This window comes from Quercus suber, unplaced genomic scaffold (assembly GCF_002906115.3).
Source record: "Quercus suber isolate HL8 unplaced genomic scaffold, Cork oak 2.0 scaffold_247, whole genome shotgun sequence".
Classification (NCBI taxonomy): domain Eukaryota; kingdom Viridiplantae; phylum Streptophyta; class Magnoliopsida; order Fagales; family Fagaceae; genus Quercus; species Quercus suber.
This window is the reverse complement of record NW_027069703.1, coordinates 956,661-978,785: the sequence shown is the minus strand read 5'-3', so window position 1 is coordinate 978,785 and position 22,125 is coordinate 956,661. Positions and strand designations below refer to the sequence as shown.

Here is a 22,125-nt window from a genome sequence, read left to right as displayed (position 1 = left end):
TCCATCTAACAAATGACCATTACTCACAAAGCACACCAATGAAGAATTGAATGCTGAGACTTCAACTCTATTGGACCCAGCAAAAAACAACACTTTCAAGACCCAACTCAATGGCAAAACGCACAGCATGAACTGCAGCCAATGCTTGTGTCTCCTTCCCATTACAGTATGGGATGTTAAGCTTGATGGACTAGAATTGTTCTTAGAAGTGGAAGACACAATCAACCCACAAACCAACACAGTTCAAATTGTATGGTGTTGAGAATTTATACTTATAGGATTAGCTAAGCTCAATATTCAATCATTCAAGTTCAAACCGATCGAACTGTCCAGTCTAGTCCGAATTTTAGTACATTGCATTACGACTAGGACTCTATTCCTGTTTTTACATATTACCAAATGTTCACTCAGGAACATAAAGAATTTCTCAAGATGTGCCTAAACAACTTCATGCATGAGTTGATAAATTTTAGATCAAGCTTAGATTTGAAGAACAATTGCTAGTATAAATTGTTAATAACACCCCCATAAATTAACGAGTCAAGATGGTTTAAGAATTAGAGATTTTGATCAAACTAAAACACTTGCAATGCTATGGATTTGAATAGTTTTTTACATCTAATCATTTCACATCCACATATTAATAAAACTGAAATCCATCTCTAAATTTCATCGATCGAAGAAACAATAAATCCTCTCATGTATTATTGAAGTCATTTAAATTTAAAATCCAAATCTCTCCTTCAAATATTACTATCCAATGAACAATTCAAGAATTTAATGGATTTGTGAACTAAAATTCAAAGTTGTGGAACAACATCTTAAGCCAATAGCGGCAGTACTTGGAAATCAAAAGCAGGGTACTTGAGTTACAAGGTAAGGGAGGACAAAAGCTCACTTTACTAATCATGGGACTGTTGACCTGAAGTGATATATTTTAGTGCTTGGAATTGAGGACATAATCATGAGACTGTTTCTCCAAAAAAAAAATCATGAGAGACCATTTGCTGGTGCGATTGTAAATCAAACCAGATCAGACATAATTAAAATAAATAAATAAATAAAAAGAAGAATGAAGAAGCAGGACCTCATGATCACGGAGATCACATGCTCAAGTAGAAGAAACTCAAATAAACCATATAGCAATTGCTCAAATTGGCTAATTTGACAAATGATATTATTTTCACATTTGATATCGTAACTCTTGAATTTTAATGGAAAGCCATAAAATACCATGGTGATAAATCTCTTCAGCCAATAACCCTCATACTGTCAAGCTAGGACTGATTTTGCTACACTAAGCAACATATGCACCAGTTGGAAACACTTCAAATCTTATATAGCCTAGTTCTTTAGAACAATATCATATTTTTTTTTTATAGATTTTTATGCCATAAGACTCATAACACAGGAACTACTTATCTAGAACACGTTTCATACAGCACTCAAGACCCAAACCACAGTTTAGCCAGCAATCTCTTGACTAGAAGCTATTAACAAGTATGCTAGCACCAAAGTACACCTCTTTTTTAGAAGACGCCAAAGTACAATTAACTGATTAATTGGTCTTTGAGGTGGTACTAGCATCAGCACTTGACACTGGAGTAGATCCATAACCAGAACCTTGTCCATAACCAGAATCAGACACTGAGCCAGTTGTGCTGCCACCTGATTCTGACCCAGTAACTGTATCTACAACAGTTTCAACAACAGATTCAACGTTGGTCACAGCAGAACTAACCACTGATTGTACCCCATAGCCTGAACCACTACCAGACCCAAGCCCATAGCCTGAACCTGTTTCACTACTAACATTGTTTGTAGACATTGTTATGGAGAATACTATTTATTATTGAAGTGTGATGACCTTAATGGATGTCACTCTATTTATATTGCAAGTCTCGAGCACTACATCATTAGAGTGCACAATTACCTTAGGAATGTGGATAATTAGTTGCCCCACAAAAACTAACCAACTTCAAGATGTCTCCAATAATTTAGGACACGTAACACCCAAGACACTCTAATCAAATGATTTTTTTTTCAACAATCTTGAACAGTAAAAATAAAATCCTGCCTTTTTGACTATGATATGATATGTCACATAATGAGAACAGTATGTACTTGGAAGTTTTAGTTGTGGAATTCATCACTTACGCATGGAGAATGATAGAAATGATCTATTTCGAAATTTGTCTACACTATTTTCTTGATCTTACATGAAAAAAACGAAGCTGCCAAGAATTCAGGGGTTTAGGAAAGATAAGGCTAAACAAAATTTAATAAATGAGCAAGAAAACCCAATTCTAGAGAGTTGAAGAATGTGACTCACTTAGAGGTCCTTCATATTTACAACTTAAAAGCAGAACATTAAAAAAAAAAAAAAAAAAAATACTAAAACCATGTACAAAGATTATATCAATAATGAATCTGCACTAGTTGGAGAACACTTAATAATTTGTTTCTCATCACCTACTACAAGAAAACAAACCTATAATACATATAACATAAACCTGTAGTAGTAAATGATATAACTCCTGGTAAATGTATCTTTTTTCCCCCCTTTTCTTTTAAGACTAAGTTTTTGTTCTGTAGTTTGAATAATTTGTTCAAGATCCACCCGAGCAGAGGCTGGTTAGTGGAATCATACCTGAAACTGATATGTTAGAATTCTAGCTTTACAACCCAAACAAGGCATGTGATAAAAGTATATCACATTTTAACCTGAGCATTTTCTGTTTTTATTTTTTGAAGCTCATCTTGGGCACATATGAGCCTACATATAACAAACAACAATTCAAATAATGTTAGCATTTGATGATAATTAATTTACCAATTTTTCATGTGGTATATCAATCTAATTACCTCCATTGCAACTCAGTTATTTCATGAAGCAACTCTTTTTCCCTATCATGGGATGCTTCAAGCTGCAATCAGACATGAACACTCTTCAGCTGAAGTAACATAGCAAAACTAGGTCAAGCCATTCATGTAAAGCATCAGTGCTAGGCTCCAAATTACAAATTAAACAGCTGCATCACCAAAATCAAAACACAATCTAATTATACAAATAGATTCTGGAAGCAAACTGATTGCATTTGCATAAGAATATTACGGAGTATATAGAGGTTGGTTATGTATACCAAGGGCTGAATATGAGACACAGGCATGGTCCGGGTGGTTAAACCAAACACATGTTAAACACACAGCATCTGGCTGGGAATAAAATGATTCAGGTTTACGTAAGGGCAGCAGTGCCCCTGATTTAAGATGGTGCTTAAATTAAAAGATAAGAATCAATATAGGTGGGAAAAAAAATTTTAATTGAGGCTTTATGACAAGGATGGTTAGTTTATATTGAACATAAGGGTTAGATATTATTATGTTTATGAAGGGGTTTACAGGCTGAAACCTATTGAGGGGTTTTAGGGGCTACAAACTATAGTCCAGATTTCTAACTTTAAGTATCATGGAAGTTTCATACACAAAAACCATTTAAGTGCAATAACTGCGCCAATGCTAAAAACAGTTTATGCAGAAAACAGTGAACAATTTTTATGAGAAAACAGTGAACAGTTTTAATTCATGCAAAAAACAGATTTTATGAATGCGGTAAGCAGCTTTGAATATATAGTAAACATAATGTGTAGAGAGCAAATTTTATTAATGTAGAAACAGATTTTATCAATGCAGAAAAACAAATTCGATTATTGTGAAATTTAAACATGAAAAAACATTAAGATTTGTCTTTTCAATTTAGAAAACACGATTTTATTAGGTGTTTTATGAGAAAATAGTGAACAATTTTTTAAATAGTGAACAGAAAATAATATACACATAAAAGAGAGTGAACATTTTTTTAAATAATGCTGAGCAGAAAATAATTTTATGCAGAATGCTAGAAATAGTTTATGCAGAAAACAGTGAACAATTTTTATGAAAAAACAGTGAACAGTTTTAATTAATTCAAAAAAAAGATTTTATGAATGCAATAAGTAGATTTAAATAAACAGTAAATATGATGTGTAGAGAGCAAATTTTATTAATGTAGAAATAGATTTTATCAATGCAGAAAAATATATTCGATTATTGGGAAATTCAAACATAAAAAGCATTCAGATTTGGCGTTTAAATTTATAAAACACGATTTCACTAGGTATTTTATGAGAAAACAGTGAACAGTTTTTTAAACAGTAAATAGAAAATAATATATGCAGAAAAGAGAGTGAACAATTTCTTAAATAATGCTGAACAGAAAATAATTTTATGCAAAATCGTAGAAATGGTTTATACATAAAATATTGAACAATTTTTATGAGAAAACAATGAACAATTTTAATTAATGTAGAAATTAAATTCATATTTTGAAATTAAAATCTCTATATTTTACAATGCTTCTGTTTAAATAAATAAAAACATTAAAAAAAAAACCACTTATTTTTATCTTTATGTTTATTTTTCATTTATCCCAAAAAAAAAAAACAAAAACAAAAATTTACATGGTACTCAAGTTTGGTAAGCTCAAGTACTGTGTAATTTTTTTTTATCTTCATTTTATTTATAAAAGGTACTCGAGTCTGGTATACTCGAGGATTGTGTTGCATGGAACTCGAGTTTACCAAGCTCAAGTACCACATAATTTTTTTAATCCCACAAATTCCAGCTCAGCAATGCCACGGTGGCAAAACTGATGAGAAACTCGAGTTTCTGATACTCGAGTTCTAGAAAAAGTGGTACTTTGCTATTTATTTTCGAAACAGTGTTTTGTTGCTAAAAATTTTAAAATAATGTGGTATTTGGCCATTTTGGCCACAGTGCGACTCATGAATAGTACAAAAAAAGTGTAATTGGCCATGAATAGTAGCAAAAATAAGCTGGCTTTTTAATTTTTGTCAAACACACACCTATTAGTTTTTTTTTTTTTTAATCTAATAGTTGATGAATTGAATTATAGTAATAATTAATAATCAAAAGTACCAAAATGAACTTTACCCAATACATGACTAGGTAGCATCACTAGGATGTGGCAAGCCTGTATTGGTATTGTTGAGACCCTACGGTCCTGGGCTATGGATTTAAGAGGTTAACTGATTAATTATTGAATAAACTAGTATGTAGCCCCGTGCTACCGCACGGGAATGGATATATTATTAATCATAAGTTTATTCATGTTTAAAAGGCTCAGTTAAGTCTAAATTCATATTATTAACCAGAAAATTTCGTTAACAAAACTTAGCAGTATATATATTTTATACAGAAAGATGAACCTTGGTGACAATGTTTATCCAAAAGATCCATTCATGCTTTCGAATTTTCAATCTCTATTGGTGATTGAAATTTTCGTAGCTTAAAAAATTGAAAATTAAAATTAAAAAAAAAAAAAAACCTTATAGTTGTACTCATTTTGTAGTTTTACGATGGGTCATTTTGTAACATGATGGGCATTTATGTGAAGAAAAAACCTTTGAAGTTCCATAGCTGATAAAAGAAATTCTCTCCAATCTCTTTTTATAGAGAGATGGGTTTCTGCATGTTTTTATACATCCTTCATAATTGTATTATCACGAAGCAGGTCCAATGGATTTAGATTGGTATTATCGATTCCCAAAGTATAAGTGTTTAATGTGTTATTAATTTCATCTCATTGGCTTCTGCACATGACAGCAAAATTAAAAATAATTAGATTGTATACGTGTATAGCAAAATTGAACTCTAATTTCAGATTTTAATTGAACAATTGGAATGATAATATATGATAGTAACAACAATAGGAAAATTCAAATAAAATTTCGGAATTAAATTGTAACAATTTGAATAAAAAATTACAGTAGAAAGACAGGGAAGTAACTTAACACCAACATTTAAAAATTAAATTGGACACATAGCACAAAATTAAACTACAATTAGAGATTAATTTGATTCGATTTGAATTCTAAAATTGAACTTCAACTTAATATAATATATATAATTATATTTTTGTCACTTTTAACAAATTAACAAAATCTTATTTCAGACGTACTAAAAACTATTAAAAAATAAGAACTGATCATTGAGCTTGGAATCTTCTTGGAGGTGCCAATAAAGCGCTAATGTATGAGAGTGTGAAGCAAGGAAGAGTGGGATTGAACATTGTGTTTGAACCTGGCCTTGCTCTAAGAAATCTGTAAGGAGGAGGAGAGGGCAGTGTGTGGATCTAATTGGTAGAGGTTGAGAAAGGAGGAAACATGGGATGATGATATGGAATTAGGAGGAGATGATGTTTTACTTTTATAGTCTTTCTCCTTGGACTCCTTGGTTCCGGTTGTGGGATTAGAAGAGCTCTAAACTCTATTGAGGTCACTCATAAAAGTGTGCAGGTGAGATGTTCTTACTTAGGCCAATGAATATTATTATTGTGGTTTTCTTGACTTCTGTGTTAAATGTTAATATATCATTTATTTGGGCACAAAAATTAGAAAATTTAGATAAGATACATGACACAAAATTAGAGTCCAATTTATAATCTCCATAAAAGTGTGCAGGTAAGATGTTCTTGCTTAGGCCAATGAGCATTATCATTGTAGTTTTCTTGGCTTTCATGTTAAATGTTAATGCATCATTTATTTGGGCACAAAAATTAGAAAATTTACATAAAATACATGACACAAAATTTAAGTCAAATTTATAATCTAATTATTTTTTTTTTTTTTGAGTTTTGGTTAGGACAAGTGGCGCAAAATTGAGAATCCAACCATAAAAGTGTGCATGTGAGATGTTATTGTTTAAGTTAATGAGTATTATTATTGTGGTTTTCTTGACTTCCGTGTTAAATGTTAATGCATCATTTATTTGGGCACAAAAATTAGAAAATTTAGATAAGATACATGACACAAAATTGGAGTCCAATTTATAATCTCCATAAAAGTGTGCAGATAAGATGTTCTTACTTAGGCCAATGAGCATTATCATTGTGGTTTTCTTGACTTCCGTGTTAAATGTTAATGCATCATTTATTTGCGCACAAAAATTAGAAAATTTAGATAAGATATATGACACAAAATTGAAGTCAAATTTATAATCTAATTAATTTTTTTTTTAGTTTTGGTTAAGACAAGTGGTGCAAAATTGAGAATCCAATTGAAATCTAATTGGATTTTCTCTCTGCTTCACCTATTATTATATACTAGTATGCAACCTCGTGCTACCACACGGGCCTGGTTAATTGTAATGATGCTATTGGCTAATTTTTTTTGTTTTTGTTTTTTTGAGTTTATCACATGGATGATAGAATTAAATCAAACAATGAAAAATATATATTGCATTTTATTATTTAAGTAATGCTATTGGTCTCTCTTTTTTTGGTTAATCATACGTAGGATAGCATTAGATAAAACAATGAATAAAAAAAAAAGAATATTGCATTTTATTATTTAAGTGATGCTACAGTGAAGAAAAAAGAGAATATTGCATTTTATTATTTAAAATATATAAAAGGACATTAAAAAATAAAAACTGATCATTGAGCTTGGAATCTTCTTGGAGGCGCCAATGAAGCGCTAATGTATGAAAGTGTGAAGTAAGGAAGAGTAGGATTGAACATTGTGTTTGAACCCGGCCTTACTCTGAGAAATCCGTAAGGAGGAGGAGAGGGTAATTTGTGGATTTAGTTGGTAGATGTTGAGAGAGGAGGAGATATGGGATGACGATATGGAATTAGGAGGAGATGATGTTTTGCTTTTATAGTCTTTTTCGTTGGACTCCTTGGTTCTGGTTGTGGGATTAGAAGAGTTCCAGACTCTATTGAGATGACCCATTTAAGTGTGCAGGTGAGATGTTCTTGCTTAGGCCAATGAGTATTATCATTATGATTTTCTTAACTTCCGTGTTAAATGTTAATACATCATTTATTTTGGTACAAAAATTAGAAAATTTAGATAAGATATATGACACAAAATTGGAGTCCAATTTATAATCTTCATAAAAGTGTGCAGGTAAGATGTTTTTGCTTAGGCTAATGAGCATTATCATTGTGGTTTTCTTAGCTTCCATGTTAAATATTAATGCATCATTTATTTGGGCACAAAAATTAGAAAATTTAGATAAAATACATGACACAAAATTGGAGTCAAATTTATAATCTAATTAGATTTTTTTTTTGAGTTTTGGTTAGGACAAGTGGCGCAAAATTGAGAATCCAATTAAAATCTAATTGGATTTTCTTTCTGCTTCACCTATTATTATATATATATAGATATAGACATATAGATTGCTTTCCTCACAAATTAGTACTTGTGTGTTACATGACTAACTCATGCCTTCGAGTCCTAATGAAATTCTTACAAACAAATTCAATTAATATTGGGCTGGAGTGTGTGTGTGTGCATGTGTATATAAAATTACTAGCCCATGCTTCAACCCATGACTCCAGCCCAATATGCACCAATAACTCATGAAATTCAAAGCATATTGGGCTAGAATGTGTGTGTGTATGTGTGTTAAATTACTAACCCATGCCTTCAACAATGACTCCAGCCCAATGTGAATTAAATTTGACCAAGGAACATATTACATTTAAATCAAAAACCTGACAAATAAAACAACTTTAAAACGTTAAAATAATACAATTTTAACTAATTGAAACTTTCCCGAACATCTAGTGAGACTAGTGTGTGTAAAGCGTAAACACACGTAACCTTCTTTGTGAAAATATAATAAAAAAAATTAGGACAATAATTGATGAATCAAATTGAAACTTTGCTCAATAATTTGACGAAGTTAATCATATATAATTTAAAATTCTTTTTGTTTTTTGGTTGGGGAAAAATATGATTCGAGTATAAAAGAACACACAAGTACACAAATCTAAGTGTAGACAAGATTTTTATTTTTGGGGCCATTGAATCTTGCAAAACCCATAGAATTTACTTAAGTTATTTTAGTTTAGACAAAGTTTATACAAAATTGGTTGTAGCCTTAGGCTACAAACTCACTCAATAAAATAAATATTACTGTATATTTTGAAAATCTAACCGTTGAATTACATGTTCTTTACGCTCTTAATGCATATGTCAATTTTTGTGTCAATCGGATATCATTTACTATATAATCTATAATCTTATATTTTATGCATAATTTTAAATTACAAAAACTTGCAATTTAAAAATTTATTGATGACATAACATAGCTATTGATATTTAATTTTCTTGAAATTTTGCAAACATGGAGAATATAAGAAGAAGATGCAATCTAATGGTGGATTTGTCAAAATTCACCTCTAATAAAATGATATTGAGTGAGTTTATAGCCTAAGACTACAATTGATTGTGTAGCTAAACTTTGTCCTTTTAGTTTTGAAGATGTAAATCTTTTGTAAGATTTTATTTTTTAAACGAAAAGTCTAGAGGTTACCTTTTTGCCTTTGCTTTTTGTGGTGGACTTTTTTTTTTTTTTTGAGAAACCCCTATCCATAGGGAATTTTATTAGGCAATAAACTGAAGATCAAAATTGTAAACATCAATAGTGAATTGTGAAATTGTAATTTTTGGTCCATTTTTAATATGCCTGGCTCTTGTTTCGACCTTGATCTTGATCATTGGCACAAACAACTCTCAAATTTGATATTCTTATCTAAGTTAGTCACTCGTGCAATACATAGGAAAGTTTAATAAAATATAATTTATATACAAAATGGTTTTTTTTTTTTTTTTTTTATGAGTAATGCTACAGTTACAAATTATTTTACAACAATTTTACAAAATGTTAATATGACCAACTTCCTATTGGTTCTCATTTAGGCACACCATTAATATCACTTTTTCATCTACCAATAATCACTCACCAAATCAGCGATTTGTAAAAAAAATTGTATCTCTAGCATTATTCTTTTTTTATCTCTTTAATTTTGTATATAAATATTAAATTTGGTAATTATGATAAGTATTATTAGACATTTATTTTGATTGTTTGTATATGAAACATTAAATATGAAAATTGATAATTATGGTTGTTATTAATGGATATTTATTATGGTTGTATTTTTATATGGCAACTATTAACCATATAATTATGGGCAATCATTAATAGATATTTATTCGGATTGTGTATGTATATAGAACTATTTAATTTATTATTTAAAGAAAATATGATTTAAAAGAATTCTAATTTGAGGGTTTAAATATATAATATAATTTAAATTCAATTCAAATATATATATATATATAAATATTGACATGTAAATTTGTGAAGACTCAAAAACTTAAATTTATATGGCAAAATATTATGATGTCAACTAAAATTCAAAAAAAAAAAAAAAAAAAAAAAAAAACTACATTACAGGAGAACTCCGAAATGGCTATGGACATGTTAGGGGGGGGAAATGAATCCATAACCCTATGGAAATCTTAATAATTCACATAATCCCTAAACAACACTTTAGTTTTGTATTTACTGTATATTAAAAATATTATAAGTTAATCGAGTAACTCGTAAACAAGGCCAAGCTTGTTTAAAAATAAAATAAACCAAGCTAATCATGTGTTTTATTTTGGTGACAAGCTCAAGATCGGTTTGTGTTTAAAATAAAAGTAAACAACCAATTTTGAACTTTTCATATTCGACTCATTTACAACGTTGTGCACCAACACCTCTTCACTCATTTACTTTCCAAACTCAAAATTTTTTTTTTTTTTATAACAACTATTTACAGTTGCCCTCGTAAGATTTAAAAGAAAAAAAAGTTTTTCATAAAATTTAAATTAGTTATAATGCTTCTTCTTCTTCTCTCTCTCTGCTTCTTCTTCTTTTCTTTTCTTTTTTTAATTTTTTTTTATTATAATTTTTTTTTTTTTACATTTTGGTATTTGTCTTGCTAAAATCATTTAGTAATAAAAAGAAAAAAAATTCTTAATTGGTATAACATTAAGGGCAATCCAATAATTAAGAGACAAAAGGAATGATGAAAGATTACTCTTTTTATTTCTAAGTTAGTTTCTCGATCTTATACATGTGCATGGATGTGCACATATTTCCTTTTTTATTAACATATTGTTGAGGATCAAAATTTCATAAGAAAGCCCATTCCATGAAAAGTAAGAAAAGACCATGGGCCTTAACAAAAGAAGGCCTAATTCATGAAGCCAAGAAGGTTTATGAAGGCCCAAAATCCCAAAAAGAAGAAAAAAGAAAGAAATAATAATAATAATAAAGAAAAAAAGAAGAGGATCTCAATCAGAGGACATAGAGTAAGGATTTTGGTCAGAAGATATGTAGCAAAAAGAGCATCAAGGCCCTATGACCTTAATGTGTCCTTTTGAACCTTGAGAAGAGAACCTTGGCTAGTACATGGGAAAACCAAGATGTATGTTTAGATTTCCAGCAAAAATGCCATTAAAAATCCAGCAAAATAGGCATTTTTTTTGTAACCCATGGTCCAAGCCCGTGGGATCCCAAGTGAATAGTATGGGAGAAGTAGTTTGGTCGGTAGGGGAGTGAATTCTGGTGAAAGGAGGATCCCAAAGGCTTCCCTTGGTTCATATATTTGCTTGGAATGCATGAACCAATAGAAAACTCAGCTCCCCCATGTGCATAACACCTCCCCACCATTTCCTCTTAATTGTCATTTTCAACTAAAGCTATCATCAATTACATTAAGCAGCCTACCCATTCTTTTGACTTTCCAATGAGGAATCTTTCATTTATAGCTAAAGTCAAATGCCCATTTTGAGTTATAATTGCCTAAATAAGCTAAACATCTGCCCAATGTAGCTTTTCAGGTTCCAGAGGACATGGTTTTACCCAGCAGACTAAGGACGTTCTCACTCGGGATACCAGACCATGTCCACTATAAAAGGAACACTTAGACATAATAGAGAGGGGGGGGGGGGGAGAAAAATGGGGATTCAGAGGGAGATTTTAGAGGTTCAAAATATATATTCTTAGAGCTTTAAGAGCCTAGCAAGGGAGAGAAGAGAGCCAAGGGGGAGGAATTTGTCTCATATCCTTGAGATCATTCAAAATATAACTTAACCTCCAAAGAAACATATGCCAAAACATGCACACATCAGATATCACTCTCTCTCACAAAAATCCTCCTTACCTAACTATCTTGGAAGACAATGCCCAAGCAAAGCCACTTGGACTTGAGTTCCAAATCCCATAAGTCTTGTGCAAAAGCACTAAGTCTGTGAGAATTGGGCTAGGACCCTTGTGGCTAACTCATTCTCATGAAATTCATTTACATATATGTATATGCATTAAAATGTATATCTTAATCTAAGAAACTAACAATTATTTGAAGATATGTATATTATATAGTGTGTTCTTATGTAGGACCTATAAAGGTAAAGGGAAAGTACAAAACTCCATTGCATAATAAGCATGAAGAAATATCGTATAGTTCAGAGAATCAGCATTTTGGGATTACAGGCCTAGTATGTCCAGGTACCAAGTGAAGGATCTCTTTTGAATGTTTATACAATAAAAGATAAGATTTAAATATTCTATTTCAATCTCTTTTTCATTGTAAATATTATGAATAATTATTTTACTTGTTTTGTAAAAGTAAAGGGTCAATTTATGACACTAAAACACTTATAATGATATTTTATTACTTAGGAGAAATCACATTTTTGCCTTGAGGAGCTTTATGTGACTTGCGCACGCAGTGAACTTAGCTCAATCCACCAAATAACAAGTAAAGGGTCTAGGATCCTTGTTTCTACTTGGGCCTGAGTACTGTCCAAAAAAGGACCCACACACATATTTAATACTATTAGTTAGTTTTTCACTTTTTCTCCGAACTTCATAGTCCACGTGTTTTTATTATCATAATTTATTTGTGAATAATTTTGAATGGTTGACAAGTATTAACAGATTAACAACTTACCAACTTGTTTATAGAGTGGTTGTACTCGTATTTACTCCCACTGTTTTTATTAAAACTATAAAATGGTAATTTTTCATTCGGCTTCTTAACATAATAGAAGATGGTTTCTAAGGGAATTTAATTTTGTCCTTTGAAAGGGAAATTATAGTGAATAAAATATGCAATCAGTCATAACTTAATTTTTGGGATTTTAAAAAAAAATGTTGTATTCCACTTTGATAAATGATTGATTTAAAATATGTTAACAAATAAATACTTTGTGTCTTTTCTTTTGTCCATATTTTGTTAACATTGAATGGATATATACTAGGTTTATATTTCAAAGTATATTTTTCATTTTTGAATTCTAATAATTTTTGGTTTATAATGTGGACCCCAAAACTAAAATATTGGTTTCGCTCTTGAAGATCTTAGTGTATCAAACCTGAAAATCAACTACAAATATACATAAGGAAAAAATTAGGTTCCAAACTAATTTAGAGTTGTCATTTCCAAGCCATCACGTGGCAAATTATAAGACTTTCCATGTGTATTCTTTACACAAATCACATAACTCATTAAAATAGTAATGTGACTAAAACTAAATATAAATGAATTCGTCAATTATCCCGTAGTATGTTGAAAAAAAAAATATAACTTTAAATGTGTTGAAATCAAACTTTTTCTTATAAATAATAGTTAAAAAATAAACTCTACACTCTTAACTGAATCCTAAACTATGCAGTTGTTAATTTAACATTCTTATTTATTTATTAATTACATTTATGTTGAATATGGACTTTGAGTCGTACTAGATATGTATTTATAAGGTTTAAGTGAAAATCTAGTGGTAATAGCATTCTTTGTGATGTCCACATATGTAATGAACTATATCTTCTTCTCAACAATAAATATATATGATAATAATAATTCAAACCCTACCCTACTATATTTCTTTAAAAAAGATATGCATTCAGGAAAAAAAAAAACACTTAAGAAAATAAACTATTTATCAAAATATTATCTTAGGAATAAGAAGATTCATTAATTACTAGCTATGTTGGTACAAGACAAATTTGTTAGCTTGTGTTCTCCCTAAAGCTACCAAGCCTACTACAAAGTCAAACGAAACCATAACATTGGTTCGTGAGGTTTTCGAGGTGTTTCATTGTAAGAAATGGAAGAGTTTGGTCTATACGACACTTCCTTATATATATATTATTTAACAAATCAAATATGTTCATAAAAAAGTAACAAATCAAATATGTGTTCACAAATAACCAGTTATGTTTGGAATATTGTCACTTCTAGGTTAACTTACTAATGCCACTTTCATTAGCATAAAATCAAAACATTGAAAGATTGTGAAATACTGTCTAAACTCATTGAAATCATAATCAATTCTTTTTAATAAGAAAATCAATAATAATTAATAATCAATTTTTATTTATATCTTCAAAAGTCAAAATCATAAATTCTAGTTCAAAGAAAAGAAAAAGAAAAAAAAAAAAAAAAACAAAATCATAAAGACAAAGTCACGTGCATAGCCCGTGCTGGTCCCCCTATATACGTTTTGAGAGACTGTTACGTCTCGTTTTGCGTGTGCGCCTTATTTTTCTGCTGCAAACACAAACAAGGCACTCTTTCTCTCTGCGCTCTCTCTTTTCTCAGAGCCGTTTCTTTCCTAGGGTTTTCCTCTATCGAAACGCCGTCGTTTCGATCGATAACTCGCCAAAATGAAGCTCACCGTGAAGACTCTCAAAGGCAGCCATTTTGAAATTAGGGTTCAACCCTCCGACACCGTGAGTTCCTTAAACTTTTTGTTTTCAAATTTCAAATTTTGAATGCTTTACACGTAATCTGTTTCGTTAAAATTAAGAAAAAATTTGATCTTTTTTAGGTTTTGTTAACCAAATTAACGAGCAGTAGAAGTTTCACATTTGTATTTTTGTTGTTTATTCATTAATTCAGTTTATAGCTGTTGTGATTGTTATATAGAGAGTAGGATTTGGTGCTCAAAAATATAAATTTGTGGCAAAGAAATAATTTTTGAACAGAATTATAATGCAGAATGTGATCAAGTTAAAGTTGTTAAAGTAAAAAAGGATATGGGGATACATAAATTTAGTAAGTTGAGAAAAAAAGCAGGGCTGGTGGGTGATTTGTTATCTTTTAATATTAAATTATGGATAACTAGAATTTAAGAGAAAAGGGCGTTTGGGCGCGTGTGAAGAGGGTAGTGCTCTCTAAGGCATTGAGCTAAAGGGGTATTTTATGATCTCTAGTATAAGGAAAAGAGATAAAATTGGGAAAATTTTAATGTCTGATTGGATAGTGGTCATGTGTCCGTTTGGCATCAGTCTATTTGGTTTTTTGCTAGAATTGAGCTGAAGTATGCTTGTAATTCAAAAGGTGAGCTTTTAAAAATTCGTACATTAACAAATAGAGCTCATGGAAAACGGACGCGTGTTATACTAAGAAAGGCTTATTTATGAGTTTCTAGATTAGCCAAGAGTCTTTTTACTCATTGGCAGCCAGGGTTTGAATCTCCTCTCCCCTACTTATTGTAATAATTGAATTATCAGGAAAAAAGGAGTTTATTGATTAATTAGTCAACTAACGGGTGGTATTTTTTGAAGGTTATGGCTGTCAAGAAGAACATTGAAGATGTGCAAGGAAAAGACAATTACCCATGTGGACAGCAGTTGTTAATTCACAATGGGAAGGTCTTGAAGGACGAAACCACGCTAGCGGACAACAATGTTTCCGAAGATGGTTTTCTTGTTGTCATGCTTAGCAAGGTATATTTTTTCATAACGTGCTTTTATTTTGTTTGTATTGTGAATTTAACATGTTTGGTTTTTGTTATGATATTTAATTATATTTTAAGTTCTGGAACACAAGTGTGAATTCCAAAGATTATTTACAGCTATGTGAGACTGAGACTTAAGGTAGTGCATATTATGGTATGTGATATTATATGTTCCATAATAAGAAAAATATTTAAGGTTGCTCAAAATGATACATGACATGGGTACCATGTTACAGATGCTTCTACACTATAAGATTGGGTATTTGACTGATTAATGCGATATTCAATCCAGCTTCTGTTTATTTCCATATGTTGATATGGAATATATTTAATAAATACTTATCAAAAAAAAAAATAATAATAATAAATACCCAAAGTATGAACAATATCTTAGCATTCATCATATTTGAAATGGTGCATGTACACCTACCGGTAAAAAAAGAAAAAAGGCTATTTCATTAATGAAAGCAAACAAATCAGTAATTAATATTTTGTGATTATCACATCATGTTAGTTAATATTCGCATTTAGAATTTTAAGATAAGTTAATCATTACATCTTACCTTTCCTCAAAGTTAGAAGATGGTAAGTTAGTTTCCAGTGCTATAATTTCATATCTTCCATCGCTGTGAATATTTTACATACTAGTTAAGGCTTTTGCTGAGCATTCTGTATTAAGAATTGGTGGACTTTGTCTTTTAATATTCCCCCCCTTCCTTGAATGCAAGGATTTGAGAGGGAAATTTGAACCAGTGATTTTGCTTCTTGAGGTGTGATCCCCGACCAATTGCGATACTCCTTGGGAATTTTTTGCCTAAATTAGTTATGAACAGTATGAATTTATGTATTTATTTTGTACTCTTTCATAAAAGAAGACATATATGACTATTTGAATGCTCCCAATTACATCACTGGGTATAACCTGGTTATACCTAAAAATAATGAGCAGCCTCACTACCTATTTCATTACCTTTCTGTGTGTTATGAACAGTATTATTTGTAAGTCAACTTGAGCGGCAGTATGCTGACATGAATGCACTCAATTAGATATTTCTACATATCTAAAAGTATGTAGAGTAGCCTCGTTACATCTCATATGGCAGTCACTACAAATCTGAAGAAGCAGCATTATGCTTTTCTTCAATATTGCGCCAAACATGAAAGAGTTTTGAACTCCTGTGTTGGATTCCCAACCCTGCTCTCCTGCCTTAACTGGGCTGGTGTTGGCATCATTGATTTTCCCCCCAGTTGGTGCATGGTTGTTATTTATTTATTATCATGAAAAAGTACTTTGTGTTAATTCTAGGTTAGTTTTAAAGACCATAGCTTTTTCTTTTTTGGCTAATGGATGAGCTATTTTTGGCATCATTGTGATTGAGTTTCCACTTTTGAGTGTATTATTATGTTCCTAAATGTTAGCCAATACTACTAAGGATCTTAAGAGAATTCTCTGCTTGTTATTGTCTGGTATGTTTGCGTAAGTTTAGATACTTACTACATCTTGATACTTTTATGTACCCTAATTTTATATCCTATTGCCATTTTGGCAGAGTAAAACACTGAGCTCATCAGGGGCCTCATCTACTCAGGTATTCTTGCTCATTTTTACTTGTTGCCCCAAAATGATCACATCTGATTTCTTATGTTTTCTTTATAAACCACTTATTTTACCTCTGTATGATAGCCTGCTTCTACAAATCCACCTACAACGGCACCTACCTCAAACCCTCCTGCACCTGAAGCTCCTGTACAAGCACCGTGAGTTTCTATGACAGGTTTCTTTCAATTGTTGCTTTTGGGGATCTGCTGGATTAATCTAAACACTTTGCTATTTGTGTTGCAGGGCCTCGAAGAGCACATCATCTGCTTCAGACACAGGAGCAGCTAAGTATGGTCTCTATCTCTAAGATATTCATCTTAGTATTTTGTTAGAACAAATGGCTTTGAAATTGGTGAACATGACGATCAAGATTTGAAAACAACCTTTGATCAGTTACCTCAAAAAAAGAGTGGAGATGAGAAGATGCTCTGTCAAGTTTCAGCCACAGTAAAAATTGCTTGCATTTAATTTAAATGCTTGACAAGGGTTTCCTGTTTTCTTTCTGAGTATATTATTTTCTTTAGCTTATCAACATCATATATTGGTAAGTTGATTAGATCACATACAAGATGATATTTCATTGACTGATGGTGTGATCAGAAATGTGTTTTTTCATTGGACATGTGGCATATTCATATACCTTTTACTAAGCAATATTTTTGATACCATGTATTAAGAGCATGGTATAATCCATGCTCAGCCATGGGATCAAACATGGAGCTGAATATGTGTTGAATGCATGATAGTGTGGACTACTAGAATGCAGCTCTTGGGTATATATTTTGTAGAATGATAAACACTGGAGTGTATGTATTCATTAAAAAAAAAAAAAGAATGGTACTCATTGAAGTGTGTATATATTTTGTTCCTAAATTAAGTACCAAAACCATGTTCACCACAGTTTAGTGTCTAAAACCAGTAGACGGCTTCTATCTACTGATACTTTGGTTGGTTCAAGTGGCTGGGTTGAAATTTTGAGGGCAGTCCAATCTTGCCATTGGCACAGACTGAAATTTAGAGTTCAGTTACCCATTATATTGCCTGGCTGAATTCCAAGGTTTCCAATCAAATCTTAAACCCCAGATATATTTTGGGTGTGCTATTTGACAAGGTCTATTTATTATTATTATTAATATTATTTCTAATTTTGACAATGCATGATCCAGATCAAATGCTTTACTACATGCTTGTTTATCATAGATATGCACCAATAATGTGAAATTTAGTAGGATTGATATGTCTTTCTCTTATTTCTCTTATTTTTTTGGCCTTCAGTAACAAATCTACATAAATGACTTCCTTTCTAGTTGCAGAGAACAAAATTTCTAATTAATTTAATATAATAGTATCATGATATGATATCTTGTTACAGTGCTCCTACTGTTGCCTACGGACAAGCTGCTTCAAATCTAGTTGCTGGTAATAATCTTGAGCAGACTATTCAACAAATAATGGATATGGGTGGTGGCAACTGGGACAGAGAAACAGTTACCCGTGCGCTTCGAGCAGCTTTTAACAATCCAGAGCGAGCTGTGGATTACTTATACTCAGTATGTTTAAAATGCATAATTGTTCTGCTGTAGCAGTAGTCTTGATTTAGATACTAATGTTGGCCTAACTACAGGGTATTCCAGAAACAGCAGAAGTTGCAGTACCAGTGGCTCAAATCCCAGAAAGTCTGGCAACTGAAACAGGTGGTGCCACTGCACCTGTCTCTGGAGCACCTAACTCATCACCCTTGAATATGTTTCCACAGGTAAAAAATTTTAAAATTTGGTAGGGACTTCCATGACTCACTGTCATCCGGTCCCTAATTTTAAGAAGCTGGAATTTTCCAGGAGACACTTGCTGCTGCTGGTGGCGGTGGCGGAGGACTTGGATCCCTTGAATTTCTTAGGAACAATCAACAGGTTAGATTCCTGTAATATTCATTCCCTTCTGCCCTTTTATGTAAGAATCTTTGAGTTCTATGTATGGGATTTTAAGAAAGCATAGGCATTCTAATTAAATTAACTTGTTGGCACCTTTTTCTTTCTATATTGAGGTTGACACTCTAATTTCTTTTTTTATTGGTACTTGGGCTAATTGTTTCCCATAAGGATGATAAAATGGATTGGATCTTCTCAATTATAGCTTCTTTATCTCTACCTTATAACCTCAACAATATTATAATGCATATGGTCGAGAGGACATGACTAGAGGTAAAATTGAAGCATGCATCCATCTGACTCAAACCAGAGCACACTCTTGTCATCTGGACTTTTACTTTCATTGATTTGTCTAAGCCCAATTCTGCATTGTGTTGAAATCCATTTATGGTCAATTAGTTGTGATACCAAATGTTCTGTTTGATTTTCATCCTGTTATACTTACTGAACTCTTATGATGTGACTGAATATATATATATATATATTTATTTATTTTTTCACTTTGCCTTTTAGTTTCAAGCACTGCGATCAATGGTGCAAGCAAATCCACAGATATTACAGGTCTGTATCATTTCTTTATTGTATTCCTACTGGCTTTTTGATGTCTTTAGAGTTTTATTTTCTATTATTTTTTTGGCAAGTAATGTCTCATTATTAAAATACTGCGTCTGGTACAGCCCATGCTTCAGGAGCTTGGAAAGCAAAATCCCCAGCTTTTAAGACTAATTCAGGAGCACCATGCTGAGTTTCTTCAGTTGATAAATGAACCTCTAGAGGGTTCTGAAGGGTGAGTATATGCATATCCAGTAAATCTGAGTGAAAAAAAGAAAGTAAAAGAGTCAGATATCTTCATTCATTTCAATTTTATAGAAATCTTTAGACGCTGCAGTCATCCTCCTTCCTTTTCTTATAGGCATAATCATCGTCCTTGTCTCCTTGATCACCCAATGCTGTCATCGTCTCTAGTTAATACTCCTTTCAATGTTGATATCTAAAGTCATTGCTCTGGAGATTTTTTTGGTACTTGTGGACATATACTAATAAACAGATAAATTCAATGAATCAAGCCTGATCAGGCCCTTTTCTGAAGCACAGGGATGAGACCTGGGGAACTTGACCCTTTGTGTGTGTGTGTGTGTGTGTGGTGTAAACTTGATTTTGTTTGTTTTGATTTGAGATGAAATGCTTTTATGTACTGTGATATAGGCACCTTTGACCCCTGCAAATTAACCTCCAGCTGGAACTGTTAAACAACAAGGCAGCATAAATTTTCTTTTTACTTGCAGGGATGCATTTGATCAGCCCGAGCAAGATTTGCCTCATGCTGTCCATGTCACACCCGCTGAACAGGAAGCTATTGAACGAGTATGGATTCCTTCTCTATGTGATACAATGCTGTCTTCATTTCTTTCTGTTTCCCTTAAATTTTATTAATATGTATTGATTGATTTATGTTCACATTCTGTAGCTGGAGGGAATGGGATTCGATAGAGCCCTAGTCATTGAGGCATTTTTGGCATGCGATCGCAATGAAGAATTGGCAGCCAATTACCTATTGGAGAATGCTGGAGATTTTGAGGATTGATGATATACCTTCATTGGGTTGATAGTTTTGGTTTCTTGGATTCATTTCTTTCTCCCTTTCTTTACTTGGGTAGTGTTTGGATTAAACTATGTACTCTAAAATTCTTTAAGGAAATTCATTTTTATCAATTCGAGTATAGAGAACGTGACAAAAGTGGTGTCTGATTTTAAGTTTTACAATTATTTTTTCCCCATGAAGTATACGGTATTGGTAAAAGGTGGGTAATCAAGAGCTCTGGAGTACATGATCATAATATCTCCAGAAACCAAGTGACCAGGCTACTTTCATCTTTTTGTCTTGATGAAATAATACCTATAAATATGTCGTGCAAAATAAAATGCTACTCTTTTCATTCTCAAAAAAAAAAAAAAAAAAAAAAAAAAAAAAAAACTCATTTTTCTTTGCCCTTTAAACTATAAAAGGGAGAAATGCTACTTTTAGTGATCTTGTGCTAATACGATGATAAATGGCTAAAAAGTGTTACCCACTTTTATTTATTTTTCAAAATTGAAATTGTGAGCTGAAGACATATTTTAGTTACAAACACTACCCTTGATAAATTATTATGTTTTCAAAATGATAATAACAGTAAGAAAATTTTAATACTATATTTACCCCCTTCGTTTTATTTTATATTTTGTGTGCATATATATAAAATGTTATGAGCAAGGGAAAGGACAAATTCTAAAAGATTTGACGCTATGATGCGCAGCTAGTTCTAGAACAAAGAAAAAAAAATGTAGTACATCACACCTAAGAGATGTCACTCATGGCTGCTAACTTATCTGCATAAACGATTAGTCGCTTATCCAATCCAAACCTCTCATGTATAGCCTCTAATTTAGCGGGGAGACAAAATCATTTTAGATTCTAAGCAAGACTTGGCTAAAGAGATGTTCTTGTTATGAACTTGGATATGACTACAAGCACTTGAGTAGTTGAATAACCGATGTTACTTTTTCAACTGCTATCTGCTTTTTGACTTGGTCGAAGGGAGGAGGGGTCAAAAGAAATCCAAAGAAAGATGTTTTCCTGTTGAATGCATATTAATTTGGTAGCAGATGTTAATGGGGGAGATAAAGTCTTGATGAAATAGTACTTATATGATAAAAAGAGAGCAGAAGGTGGTTGTGGTGGTAGTGAAAGGTAATGAAATTTTACTTTTTTGCAAGAAGACCATATAGTGTAAAGAGAGAAATAGAAATTACAAGAGAAGGAAGGCATTTGCGATAGTGATGAAAAAAATCCAAAAGGAAGTTGATAGGAGAAACTCTACCTATTAGCATCCGGCAATGTTTGGTGTAGCCAAAACCTTCACTCAGTTCTCAATTTCCATCATTCAATTCCCAAATTTTGTGG

General features: G+C 31.9%; 1 protein-coding gene and 1 non-coding gene across 2 annotated transcripts; one reads left to right on the top strand and one right to left on the bottom strand.

Annotated features, from left to right (window-relative positions):
- Nucleotides 1–2,265: 2,265 nt before the first annotated feature.
- Nucleotides 2,266–3,476, bottom strand: LOC112032255 (uncharacterized). Its single transcript, XR_010631845.1, has 2 exons — nucleotides 2,866–3,476; nucleotides 2,266–2,776 (listed from the first exon to the last, which is right to left on the bottom strand). It is a non-coding gene; the product is annotated as an uncharacterized LOC112032255 (transcript).
- Nucleotides 3,477–14,429: 10,953 nt separating this feature from the next.
- LOC111983334 (ubiquitin receptor RAD23b) lies at nucleotides 14,430–20,894 on the top strand. Its single transcript, XM_024014999.2, has 12 exons — nucleotides 14,430–14,643; nucleotides 15,481–15,642; nucleotides 17,204–17,242; nucleotides 17,338–17,411; nucleotides 17,497–17,541; nucleotides 18,626–18,803; nucleotides 18,878–19,009; nucleotides 19,092–19,163; nucleotides 19,695–19,742; nucleotides 19,859–19,968; nucleotides 20,468–20,546; nucleotides 20,650–20,894. Exons 1-12 carry the CDS (start codon nucleotides 14,578–14,580, stop codon nucleotides 20,764–20,766), a joined length of 1,122 nt encoding a protein of 373 aa, XP_023870767.1. The 5' UTR covers nucleotides 14,430–14,577; the 3' UTR covers nucleotides 20,767–20,894.
- Nucleotides 20,895–22,125: the final 1,231 nt, after the last annotated feature.

What these genes read in the sequence shown, in the direction of transcription:
- LOC111983334 (XM_024014999.2), top strand. Translation starts at nt 14,578, where the DNA reads ATGAAGCTCACCGTGAAGACTCTCAAAGGCAGCCATTTTGAAATTAGG. An exon ending in TTGTTGTCATGCTTAGCAAG is followed by an intron (nt 15,643 to 17,203) that starts GTATATTTTTTC and finishes CCATTTTGGCAG; the next exon opens with AGTAAAACACTGAGCTCATC. An exon ending in TTCTTAGGAACAATCAACAG is followed by an intron (nt 19,164 to 19,694) that starts GTTAGATTCCTG and finishes TTTGCCTTTTAG; the next exon opens with TTTCAAGCACTGCGATCAAT.